The sequence below is a fragment of the Mesoplodon bidens genome (assembly GCF_964165515.1).
Source record: "Mesoplodon bidens genome assembly, chromosome: X".
Classification (NCBI taxonomy): Eukaryota; Metazoa; Chordata; class Mammalia; order Artiodactyla; family Ziphiidae; genus Mesoplodon; species Mesoplodon bidens.
The window spans coordinates 37,633,350-37,646,844 of NC_138163.1; the positions used below are offsets into that span (position 1 = coordinate 37,633,350).

Consider the following 13,495-nt stretch of genomic DNA (forward strand, 5'->3'; position numbering starts at 1 on the left):
AGTACTTTTTAGAGAAAGCTCATCAGCTATGACTGTCTGCAGGCAATGGACCAATGGTTTTTTGGATGCTTTGGGTCTGAATTTCACTTTGCTAATGTATTGGGAATGTTGATGGGTCAGACGACTGAGCTATTCTTTGCTAAGTAGAAGAAAGCTCTTCATCTCAGGAGATACTGTAGCATTTATTAAACATGTAGCATTTTACTCAAACACAGCACTTACTAAATTATAAAATGTACTTTTATATGAAAATAAACCACAAACAAAATTATATTTCAGGTATTTTTTATTTCTTCAAATCTGTTATTTTATCAGGAGTGACTAAAATAAAAAACATAATTGGGTCCCATCATCGTCATGGAAATGGCTTTAAGAGAAAACTGGTCAGGTGAATATTATTGCTTCCCATTTTCAACCAGTAAATAGTTGCCATTGATAAATAGACAGCCAACAGTCTGTCAGGAATGCTCAAGATATGTTATATAATACAACATGCCTGTTCACAGAAGAAGGAAAACTAGGAAATAACTTATGTGAACTTCTTGATTTCATCATACAAGACAAGCACAAAAGCACCACCCATGCCTCTGAGGACATTGGACCACGCGCCCTTGAAAAAGGCTTTGGCTCCTTCGTCACGAGCAATCTTCCTCCAGCAGTCAAGTGTGCCTGTGTACATGATATCCGCTGCGAAGGACAAAGACAAGGAGCTGGTGACCTGAGGCTGATGAAAAATCCTTAGGTTTGACTAGACTAAACCAGAGCCCCACCTCTAAGAGCTAATGTCAGTTTTTTAAAAATCCAACACTGACACATTAGTGTGGGCAATACTGAAATCTTAATCTGGTGACTAGAGAACAACAGGGGTACGTAGACTACCCGCTGGTCTTAACCTCTAATACCATGGATGCCTCTTGGGCACCCAAGGGGCCCACTCAAAGGCAACTGTGCAGTAGACACAGACCAACCAACCCCATCTACGATCTCAACAGACTGCCATTTTCAAAGACAGGCATGGCTAGTTTGTGCCCATGCTCCACGCCCACATCTTCGTCTTCTGCTCAAGCGGAACTTACTTCCTTTGCGCCCTGACTGCATCATCATGCGGCGACGCACTGTGTCAAACGGATAGGAAGTCAACCCAGCAACCGCTGTGACGGACTGTGCGATCATCCAGCTGATGAAGATATGCGTATTCTTGGGATCTGGAAGCATTCCTGAGGATAGAAAAGAGACACTTTTACCAGAAAGCAGAGTCCTCCTGACTTGTCGTCTGCCACATCCCCTCATCCCCAGCGTCTCATCTGTACACAAAGGGCTGTACTGCGTGACCTTGGCTTCCGTCAGCAATTACAAAGAAATCTCTGGCTCCTAGAAAATTAGGATGGCACAACGATCTTATAAATGATCTCATGAGAACACAGTTCTGAAGCACACAGCAAACTTACCCTTCGCAGTGTCATAGATACCGAAGTAGGCAGCTCGGTAGATGATAATACCCTGCACAGACACGTTAAAGCCTTGGTACAGGCCCTTAATCCCATCAGATTTGTAGATCTTAACCAGGCAGTCACCAAGGCCTCTGAATTCCCTTTCAGCTCCAGCTTTGCCCACATCGGCTGCTAGACGAGTACGGGCAAAGTCAAGAGGGTACACAAAACACAACGATGTGGCCCCGGCGGCACCACCTGATGCCAGATTCCCTGCGAAGTAGCGCCAAAACTGGGTCCTCTTGTCCACACCACCCAGGAAGATCTGCTTGTATTTATCTTTGAAGGCAAAGTTGAGAGCCTGGGTGGGGAAGTATCTGATGACATTGGCCAGGTTACCACGCCAGAAGGACAGGACTCCCTGCTCCTTGGGGATACGAACCACGCAGTCTATGATGCCCTTGTATTGCTTATCTGCAGTGATTTGCTTGCTGGCATGCTGCACCTGACAGACAAGGAGGAGGCCAACAGGGAGGGTTATAACCACGGAGAAGGGAAAAGGGAAGAGAATATATCATCTCAATGGACACCCTTAAAGGTTAGCTGGCTCCCGCTTTCCCCAAATCTAGTCTTCTATATCACACAGGCTGGACGCCCCCGCCAAACCTCTGACGCTGTCACAGGTGGAAGAGGTGATCTGCACCCTTAGAAGCATTAAGCCTCCATCCGTTTGGATGCGGAGGAGGCACACTCAAGCGGACCCGTGACCTTTAGGCCTGGGAGAAAAGTCATTACCTCAGACCCAGGTTCAGAAGCATCAGGGCGAGGCCCACGTCGGGCGCAGTCACCTTGGTGACCGTGGCCTACACCTCAGGGTCCCCGAAGCGGCTTCCCTCCCGATCTGGCTCCCCTCCTCTCCTGGAGGTGACCCGTGGGCCACCACCCCTAGGCCCGTGCAGGCGCGCCCTCTAGAGCCGGAGCGGGAGAGCGCGCTGCGGAGGACGCCGGGCCGCGGGGACGCGCCGGCGGCTGCGCGGGGGAGGACGCAGAAGGGACACGCGCTTCCCGGCGCCGGCTTCCGGCCCGGCTAGGTCAGAGCGCGGCGGCCGGCTGCGAGGCAGCTCCACCAGCTGCACGGCCTCCACGGCTGCTATCCCCTTGCCGCGACCTTGAGGTCTTCGGTAAGGGCAGGTGTCCCTCTTTTCAGTGCCGGCTTTCAGGCTTAGCCCTTGACCTCAAGGGAGCCAGTCACCCCCGGGCTGTCCCATCCGAATTCGCTGCCTCCGGGATGCCCAGGCCCTGGGCTTCCTCCCCCGACCCTCCGACCCTGACCCCTTCCTAGATCCTGAACTTCAGGTCACTAAAGCATCTCCCTCAAGTCTGCCTTTTGGTCCGATCCTGCGGCCACCCCTGCTCCCACGCTGCCACTTCCCTGGACTGGTCCAGAGGGTTCGTTCTCCCCAGGCCCTGGGGCACCACTTCCCGCGCGACCCCCTCCCCCCACTTCCTGGTCGGGCTCTCGGATTCCGGGACGTACCTGCAGCAGCAGCTTGACCCGCTCGATGGGCGCTACGGCGGTCTTGGAGATGGCCGCGGCCACTCCACCTGCCAGGAAGTCCTTGGCGAAGGACACGGCGGCATCTGTCATGTTGGAAGGAAAGAGGAGGCGGGCGACTGCGGGAACAGCAAGAAACCGGCTTGGACTCCGGGGCTCTGGGGCGGAGCGAAGCAAATGGCCGATTTATATACGGGAGGCCGGCGCCCGGGCGGCCGGCGTCGGAGGCGGACGCCGGTGTCGCTGAGTGGCTCAGCGCGCGGAGGGAGGAGCCGTGGAGTCGGGCACCGGCAGCCCTCCGCGTCTACCCGGCTCGCCTGCAGCGCCTGACCCGGCCCGAGGAAGGGGCGGCCCCAGAGAGTACCCGGCCCGGACGCGGGACCCTGGGGGAGACCTGGAGGCGCGGAGGGAGGGGGAGGTCACGACGTGCCTGGACAAGGGTGAGGCGCGATATTTAAGGGGACTCCAAAGAACAGACAAACACCCCCCTCCCAAACTTGGTAGTCAAGATAAATAATATTTAATGCAATATTTTAAAGAAAGATTCGTATAGAAAAAGTAGGGCGCTCTGGCCAGTCGCCTGTTTTTGTAAATAAAGTTTACTTGGAGCCCCAGGGCTGGAATGAGGGTGAGGCAAGTGAGGCAGGACCCTACAAGTGCAAGATGGGAGCCTGTCTTTATTATAAATTTCGAAACATTGTTCATCATGGATTTTTGTATTCCTTTTGATATTTAAAAATAGTGCATTAAGGGCTTCCCTGGTGGCGCAGTGGTTGAGAGTCCGCCTGCCGATGCAGGGGACACGGGTTCGTGCCCGGGTCCGGGAGGATCCCACATGCCGCGGAGCGGCTGGGCCCGTGAGCCATGGCCGCTGAGCCTGCGCGTCCGGAGCCTGTGCTCCACAACGGGAGAGGCCACGACAGTGAGAGGCCCGCGTACCGCAAAAGAATAAATAAATAAATAAAATAGTGCATTAAAATAATCATTCGCCTTGATTACTGAGTTGTTTAGCGCCCGCTTACATTTGGTACCAAGGCAAGTGGCTCACTGTCCTCACCCTAGACCTATCGCTGCCCTGGAGCTTGATGGGTGAAGCTAGAGGAAACTGGGGAACAGCAGAGGTGGGACACCGTCAGCGTGCCCCGGACCCCGGTTTGCAAATGCAGTTTAACAGAGATTTTGCCGGGAATTGGCAGAGGAGAGTCCAAAGAACTCGGTAGGGGGTGGGGAAATTATTTTAGCCAGAAGCCAAAGATAGAGGTTATACCGTTAAGGTTAAGAGGTTGTGTGAATTAGATTGGTATTTGGGTTCCTGGACCCCCAGGTAAAGTGCTCTTGAATTGAGTAGACTCCTGAACTCCAGAAAAGTTTAGAGGAATCAGTAGAACTAGACTGACACCCATTGTGTCAAGGGACAAGTGCTTACTGAGTCCCTTAATCTCTGCACTGGGGGAGCATTTGCCACACATGTCCTTAAAAACCTACTTGTTAGCTTGAGTACACTCTCAGATTCAGAACAGGAGCTGAGAGTGTCATCACAAATCCTATGTAAGTAATCACAACCATGTTTATAAAAGTAAGGATAACTGTTGAAAACTCCAACTGCAGCTGAGCCCTAGGTACCCAGCACACTGAAAACATAGGTGGCATACCCCTCACTTTACTTTCTTGCCCTCTCCCACCTTCTCTAGATCTGCCCGTTAAAGGACCCAATTCTAGGATTCCTCCAGGAATGTCAGGTCCTTCCTCTAAGTATACTTTGCAATTCCTTAGACTTCCCAAGATCCCCAGCAATCCGAAGTGTTGAGCACACACAGCAAGTTTTCAAAGAAGAGAAATTTTCACTCCAGCTTTGTTGATCCTGGGGGCTATCTTTGACCTGTATTCTCGAGAGGCCGCTACGCTCTTGTTAGCTGATTGTAATAGAAATGCAGCTGGATACAGAAATGACCTTGCTGTGCAATTTCAGTGACAGAGTGTGTTCTCTGAAAGTGGTAGCCAATCCTCTACCTCTACTGGTGAGAGAATGAACAGCTAAAACAAAAAATCGCTGGAGCATTTTGTTTAGAGGGAGGTGGATTTTAGAATGCATTTCAAAATACAATTCAAAACCTTTCTAGTCTGAACTCTTGACATTCTGATGAATGCATTTTTAATCAAATATTAATTACCCTGACCCACCTTACCGCCACTTACGTACCTTTTTCTACCTTTCATTGGCCACATCTGCTACTCCCTTTGAGCATGATGTCCCTACCATATTCTAGTCCAAAGCTCTTTTACTGTTTCAAGCACCCCCACATTTATTGTTCTGTTAGATTTCTCTCTCTCCACAAAAAGATGATCAAATAATTACATAGAATTTGTCCCTTTTCAGTCTTTGGGTGCTTAAGTGTAGTTTTACTGAAGTTGAAATACATTTAAAAGCGAGTCCATGTCATGACTTGGTATTTTGCTAAATCTACTGTGAGCTGGAGCTCTCCTGGTTGCCAATGACCAGTAGTACCTCAAGAAGTCAGATGTTCTCAAAAGTGTCAAGGTCATGAAAGACAAAGACTGAGGAACTGTCACAGATTAAAGGAGACTAAGGAGAATGACAGGTTAATGCAATGTGTGATCCTGGACTGGATCCTGGACCAGAAAAAGGACATTGATGGTACTATTGAAATTTGGATACATATCTGTAGATTAGTTAATAATAGTCTACCAATAGTACTTTTAGTTATAGTGGTTATGTAAGATGTTAACATTTAGAGCAGCTGAGTGAAGGATACATGGAAATTCTTTATACTGGTTTTTTTGGGGCAATGTTTTTATTTCTGAAAGTTAAAAAAATGTAAACGTCAAAAGGAAAAAAAAAAGAAACCAGTAGCAAGAGTCCAGGAAAATAGAGATTAATGTCAATGATAATGATGTTGATAATGATATATGGCTAGTCAATTCATCAAAAACAAATTCCTCCAATGAGACATAGTGGGAGCTGTGTGTTAGTAACTATTGTGTTCTGGAAGTTGTGTAGAATACATGTATAATTAAGAAAGAGAAACTAACGCTAAGGCAGTGCCTAGTAACTCTCAGAAAAAACAAGGAAGAGGGTCAGAAATGATACTTAAGGCCTCAGTTATCTATGTACTAACACACCCAGAGTATGAGTAATAAAGTGAATGTAAAATGTCAATACAAGCAAGAAAACACAATTTTATAGGTATTGTTCAAACTTGATGGAATGGGACTTCTGACTGGCATCAGGAAAAGGAAGGGTAAACCTGGTTCAGAGAGATACCATATAGAAGGAGAGCAATTCATTGGTGGGAGGGTGAAAAACATTCCATGAAAATGAAAGGGAGAGATGAAAGTGATTGTCATTGTGGAAGCATACCTAGAGATTGCCTAGATAGATAAAAGCTATGAATAGTACTTCATAAAGCCATCACCTAGACTAGAAATGTTGATCACCTAGACAAAAACCATCTGAATATCTGCTGTAGGTTTCATTATTCTGATAGCAACACACTGGACAAATTCTTTACTCTCTTGCTGATAATTACAGTTCTCAGAACACTGAAGAAGCAATGAGGTAACTTGCTAAACTAGGCTTAATCCTGATAATAAATAAAGAAGATCTGGTTAGCAAAGTAAAAGTGACAAGAATCTAAGGGAAACTGACCAAGACTGACTGGTCTGGATCTGTCAAACAAAAGAAGGCTCGGCATAGTCAGATAGGTTAACTAACCTGTGGAGTGTGTTTGTGTTAGACTTCAGAAGGATCAGAGAAAAGATAAATATGATCTCTTGGCCAAGTTCCAAACAGAAAGATAGCTCAGGAGGGTGAGAGATTCCCAAGATAAAATTCAGACCTGTACAATTTGGAAAAATTCCAATGAGAAATTAAAAAGGGAGAGATATATAATAAATTAAATGCCCTTCCAGGTTATCCTCTGATGAGCTCAAATTTTTAAAGTACATATATAGATGACACATTGAGGGCTAGACTTCCAAGGACAAAGACCAAAGAGTATTACAAACCTCTGGGAACTGAGTCAGAAGGGCTAAAGTCCAGAATAAACCCAGGCTTATAAAATGGGAAGGACCACAATAAAGGTTTCTAATGCTCTGTTTAGTGCAGGACATTTAAGGATAAGGAGCTAGAGCATGTGTGAAAAAGAACTGAGGGTCTTACTTGACTGTGAGTTGGCAATGCCAGAAAATGCTAATGAGTCTTGAGTTGGGTCAAGATGATGGTCATCAACAGATCAGGGGACTTTTAGTCCCATTTGGGCCTCCGCTGGTCCACCCATAGAGCTTTTTTTTTTTTTTTCCCCAAGTTTTAATTTTTTTAACTTTTTATTTTATGTTGGAGTACAGTTGATTAACAATGTTGTGTTAGTTTCAGGTGTACAACAAAGTGATTCAGTTATACATATACATGTAGCTATTCTTTTTCAAAAATTTTTCCCAGTTAGGTTGTTACAGAATACTGAGCAGACTTCCCTGTGCTATACAGTAGGTCCTTGTTGGTTATCCATTTTATTTTATTGTATATATACATTAAAAAAATTTTTTTTGCGGTACACGGGCCTCTCACTGTTGTGGCCACTGTCATTGTGGAGCACAGGCTCCGGACATGCAGGCTCAGCGGCCATGGCTCACGGGCCCAGCCGCTCCGCGGCATGTGGGATCTTCCCGGACTGGGGCACGAACCCGTGTTCCCTACATTAGCAGGCGGACTCTCAACCACTGCGCCACCAGGGAAGCCCCTGTATATATATATTTAAACGTCTTTATTGGAGTATAATTGCTTTACAATGGTGTGTTAATTTCTGCTTTATAACAAAGTGAATCAGCTATACATATACATATGTTCCCATATCTCTTCCCTCTTTCGTCTCCCTCCCACCCTCCCTATCACCCCCCATCCCACCCCTCTAGGTGGTCACAAAGCACCAAGCTGATCTCCCTGTGCTGTGTAGCTGCTTCCCACTAGCTACCTATTTTACGTTTGGTAGTGTATATATGTCCATGCCACTCTCTCACTTCGTCCCAGCTTACCCTTCCCCCTCCCCGTGTCCTCAAGTCCATTCTCTGCCCATAGAGCTTTGTGCTTACTTCTGGATGCCATGTTTAAGAGGACGTTAACAAACTGGAACGTGTTCAAAGAATGCAGTCAGGAAAGTGAAGTACCTGCAAAACATGTCATATGAGAAATGGCTGAATGAATGAGAGAGATTTAACTGGGAAAGAGCTTTGGGTGAAGGAGGGCCATCATGACTGTTTTCATAATTGAAGGGCTGTCAGGTGGAAGAGAATAAGACATTCTATATGGAATCAACACCAGCTGGTAGAAGTGTCACAAAGGTAGACTTCAGCTGAACAAGAAATAACTTTCTAAAATATGAGCTGCTTAGGAATTCCCTGGTGGTCCAGTGGTTAGGACTCTGTGCTTTCTCTGCTGGGGCCCTGGGCTCAATCCCTGGTTGGGGAACCAAGATCCCACAAGCCGCATGGTGTGGCAAAAAAACAAAACAAAACAAACAAAAGAGCGACTTAAAGGTGGAATGGGTTGCTTTACGATGTGGGGAACTTCTTGTCACTGGAAATGTTAAGAGTTGGGGTAAAATGGCCACTTGTTAGGGACACTGTAGACGAGATTGCTATGTTGGCTGGGAAGAGAGTTCTGCACCCATCTAATTCTAAGATTCTGTGGCTCTGTTCCTTTGTATCTATAGGATTGAATGGATTGAGCATCTGAGTTTGGGAATCTGGGACAAAGTAAGAGAGAGGTAATTTGGCCCAGTGGTCAAGAGGGTGGGCTCTGCAGCCAAACTGCTAGAGTTCAGATACTGGCTCTGCCACTTGCTGTCAGGCCTTGGGTAAGTTGCTTAACCTCTCCAGATTTCCATGACTTCTGGTGTAAAATGGGAATGATAATGGTACCTGTACCTTGAAGGACTATAGGGACAATTAAATGAGATAATATATGCATAAACAGTCTAGTACATAGTAAGCATTCAATACATGTTAGATTTTATTAATAGTAAGAAAAATACTGGGCTTCCCTGGTGGCACAGTGGTTAAGAATCCGCCTGCCAATGCAGGGGACATGGGTTCGAGCCCTGTTCCGGGAAGACACCACATGCCGCAGAGCAACTAAGCCCGTGTGCTACAACTACTGAGCCTGTGCTCTAGAGCCTGCGAGCCACAACTACTGAAGCCCGCGTGCCTAGAGCCCGTGCTCCGCAACAAGAGAAGCCACCGCAATGAGAAGCCCGTGCACTGCAATGAAGAGTAGCCCCCGCTCGCCGCAACTAGAAAAAGCCTGCGTGCAGCAACCAAGACCCAACACAGCCAAAAATAAATAAATAAAATAAATAAATTTATTTAAAAATTAAAAAATATATATATTGCATCACACATCTTTACAGTCCTCCTAAAGTACTTAGCCCAGTTTTGTGGTGCCCACTGCCAGCCATAAGGCGGAAAAGCAGAACACTTCCTTCATACCTCTGAGAAAATGCAAAGAGCTGGAAGTTCATTTCAGGAACAGAACTAGAGTTTTAAAATACTTTTTTGTAGCTTTCAGAATTTTTTAAGAAGTTGTTCACCTCAAGGAAAATCAAGAGTAACTAACACGAACGAGTCACTCTGGGTTAAGAATTTGCTACCCTCTAAACTCTAACAGATTGGGTTATAGATGAGATTTTCATGTGTGGATTAACTGCTCTTCCCCATAAAACGCAGTCTGCCCAGCGGTTGGAAAAATGAGTTATTTTGATATATTTCAATAAGGACAGGTTTCTGAAGTTTAAAGATTTTGGCCAGTATATATGGATAGCCATAGTTTTACAACTCAGATTAGTAATAAATGACCAACATCATTTTTCTTTGGAAAATAAAGTTAATAGGGAAAAATACTTTCAACATACTGCAAGTCTCTCTCTCTCTGTGTATAAATTAACAACTTAATCTTAGATAGTTTTTTAATGTATAGATAGGCACTATTCAAAATGTACAGTTACATAAACTTGGCATAGAACACCAAGGTTTTAAAAAATTTTTTTTAATTTAGTAGAGATGATTAGACTGAAGTGTTTTTTGTTTAGTTACATTGTGTGTGTGTGTGTGTGTGTGTGTGTGTGTGTGTATGTGTGTACGTCCAATGTTCTATTTGATCCTTTCTAGGCAACTGGGACATGTTGTGAGAATAAGTTGACTAAATAATTTATTTTCAGGGTAGGCTTGTAAAGCAAGTTAAAAAGGCAGAGAATTCAGGCCACTTGAACTATACATGACTTCAACTGAAAGAAGGTCTTCTGGGGCATGATGAAGCAGTCATGGTATAAACTACCTTCCAGAAACACAAGATTCTAAGCCTAGGATGCTTCAAATTAAATAAAGAAGGATGGTTCTACTATGACAGTGGTAACTTTTGGGGTTTTTTTGTAATTTATTTTTTTTCTCAGTTCCTCATTTTTATTTTCACACACACACACACACACACACACACACACACACACACACACTGCATTTTATTTTTACAAGAGATAAACTGACACCAAGCATTGTAAATGGATGACCACAACAAAAGCAACAATGATTGCAATTACCAAACACGAAACACACTCATACTATGTCATAATATTGACATTCAGTCCAGGAATCCTCCACTGTAACAGCTCCTTTACTCTGCAGTGAAAACTGATGTGTATATTTTCTGCCTCTGAGTCCTTGTGGGATTTATTTTTATTAAAACAGAAAGTCACAAAAATTATAATCATCCTCATCAGTTCACTCAGTCCCATGTAATTAATTTCTTTTTCATCTTGATCTTTTGTTAGCACTTTTATGAATTCATCAGTTTTCCATTAGAGTTCTGAAAATGCTTCATTCATTTCAGCAGTATAGTCAGTTACCAGAAACCTGTACTTGTCAGTCTTTTCCATGAATTCCTTGAAGATGAAACCCTTTTATAGGAACATTTTTGCAAAAGCATCAGAGTACACCCAGAACTGTCTCTAAATGACAAAAGACTTAAAAATGACCACGGTTAAAGATTTGATGAAAGTTCATAATAATGCAATTGACAAGGAAATTTAGTTATTTCAGAGATACACATTTTAAAGTAATAACTAGAATTATGACTTATAACATTATACCAGAACATATAAGATTTTTAGAAATTTCGTGTAATGTCTGAAACATTTATATTAACATATTTCCATACAAATAACCCAAAGAAAGTTTAGTATTAGTTGTTTTTTTGGTCTGTTTGTTTTTTTATACTGCAGGTTCTTCTTAGTCATCCATTTTATACACATCAGTGTATACATGTCAATCCCAATTGCCCAATTCAGCACACCACCATCCCCACCCCACCGCGGTTTTCCCCCCTTGGTGTCCATACGTTTGTTCTCTACATCTGTGTCTCAAATTCTGCCCTGCAAACCGTTCATCTGTACCATTTTTCTAGGTTCCACATACATGCATTGATAAACGACATTTGTTTTTCTCTTTCTGACTTACTTCACTCTGTATGACAGGCTCTAGATCCATCCACGTCTCAACAAATGATGCAGTTTCGTTCCTTTTTATGGCTGAGTAATATTCCATTGTATATATGTACCACAACTTCTTTACCATTTGTCTGTCGATGGGCATTTAGGTTGCTTCCATGACCTGGCTATTGTAAATAGTGCTGCAATGAACATTGGGGTGCATGTGTCTTTTTGAATTATGGTTTTCTCTGGGTATATGCCCAGTAGTGGGATTGCTGGATCATGTGTAATTCTATTTTTAGTTTTTTAAGGAACCTCCATACTGTTCTCCATAGTGGCTGTATCAATTTACATTCCCACCAACAGTGCAAGAGGGTTCCCTTTTCTCCACACCTTCTCCAGCATTTATTGTTTGTAGATATTTTGTTGATGCCCATTCTAACTGGTGTGAGGTGATACCTCATTGTAGTTTTGATTTGCATTTCTCTAATAATTAGTGATGTTGAGCAGCTTTTCATGTGCTTCTTGGCCATCTGTATGTCTTCTTTGGAGAAATGTCTATTTAGGTCTTCTGCCCATTTTTGGATTGGGTTGTTTGTTTCTTTAATATTGAGCTGAATGAGCTGTTCATATATTTTGGAGATTAATCCTTTCTCCGTTGATTCGTTTGCAAATATTTTCTCCCATTCTGCGGGTTGTCTTTTCATCTTGTTTATGGTTTCCTTTGCTGTGCAAAAGCTTTGAAGTTTCATTAGGTCCCATTTGTTTATTTTTGTTTTTATTTCCATTACTCTAGGAGGTGGATCAAAAAAGATCTTGCTGTGATTTATGTCAAAGAGTGTTCTTCCTATGTTTTCCTCTGAGAGTTTTATAGTATCTGGTCTTACATTTAGGTCTTGAATCCATTTTGAGTTTATTTTTGTGTATGGTGTTAGGGAGTGTTCTAATTTCATACTTTTACATGTAGCTGTCCAGTTTTCCCAGCACCACTTATTGAAGAGACTGTCTTTTCTCCATTGTATATCTTTGCCTCCTTTGTCATAGATTAGTTGACCATAGGTGCATGGGTTTACCTCTGGGCTTTCTATCTTGTTCCATTGATCTATGTTTCTGTTTTTGTGCCAGTACCATATTTTCTTGGTTAATGTAGCTTTGTATTATAGCCTGAAGTAAGGGAGTCTGATTCCTCCAGCCCCGTTTTATTCCCTCAAGACTGCTTTGGCTATTCAGGGCCTTTTGTGTCTCCATACAGATTTTAAGATGATTTGTTCTAGTTCCATAAAAAATGCCATTGGTAATTTGATAGGGATTGCATTGAATCTGTAGATTGCTTTGGGTAGTATAGTTGTTTTCACAACATTGATTCTCCCAATCCAAGAACATGGTATATCTCTTCATCTGTTGGCATCATCTTTAATTTCTTTCATCAGTGTCATAGTTTTCTGCATATGGGTTTTTTTCTCCTTAGGTAGGTTTATTCCTAGGTATTTTATTCTTTTTGTTGCAATGGTAAATGAGAGTGTTTCCATAATTTCTCTTTCAGATTTTTCATCATTAGTGTATAGGAATGCAAGAGATCTCTGTGCATTAATTTTGTAGCCTGCAACTTTACCAAATTCATTGATTAGCTCTAGTAGTTTTCTGGTGGCATTTCAAAGATTCTCTATGTATAGTATCATGTCATCTGTAAACAGTGACAGTTTTACTTCTTCTTTTCTAATTTGTATTCCTTTTATTTCTTTTTCTTCTCTGATTGCCATTGCTAGGACTTCCAAAACTATGTTGAATAACAGTGGTGAGAGTGGACATCCTTGTCTCATTCCTGATCTTCGAGGAAATGCTTTCAGTTTTTTATCATTGACGATGTTTGCTGTGGGTTTGTCATATATGGCCTTTATTATGTTGAGATAGGTTCCCTCTATGGCTACTTTCTGGAGAGTTTTTATCATAAATGGGTGTTGAACTTTGTCAAAAGCTTTTTCTGCATCCACTGAGATATCATATGGTTTTTATTCTTC

The 13,495-nt window shown here is 43.3% G+C and overlaps 1 protein-coding gene across 1 annotated transcript; it reads right to left on the reverse strand.

The window, feature by feature from the left end:
* Positions 1-268: 268 nt before the first annotated feature.
* Positions 269-3,159, reverse strand: SLC25A5 (solute carrier family 25 member 5). The gene is made up of 4 exons (XM_081222054.1): positions 2,968-3,159; positions 1,449-1,935; positions 1,077-1,217; positions 269-687 (listed from the first exon to the last, which is right to left on the reverse strand). Exons 1-4 carry the CDS (start codon positions 3,076-3,078, stop codon positions 530-532), a joined length of 897 nt encoding a protein of 298 aa, XP_081078180.1. The 5' UTR covers positions 3,079-3,159; the 3' UTR covers positions 269-529.
* Positions 3,160-13,495: the final 10,336 nt, after the last annotated feature.

Excerpts from the sequence above, each read along its gene's own strand:
- SLC25A5 (XM_081222054.1), bottom strand. The coding sequence starts at position 3,078 with ATGACAGATGCCGCCGTGTCCTTCGCCAAGGACTTCCTGGCAGGTGGA. Across the intron at positions 1,936-2,967 it reads GGGTCAAGCTGCTGCTGCAG|GTGCAGCATGCCAGCAAGCA; the intron begins GTACGTCCCGGA and ends CTTGTCTGTCAG. Across the intron at positions 688-1,076 it reads GCAGTCAGGGCGCAAAGGAA|CGGATATCATGTACACAGGC; the intron begins GTAAGTTCCGCT and ends TGTCCTTCGCAG.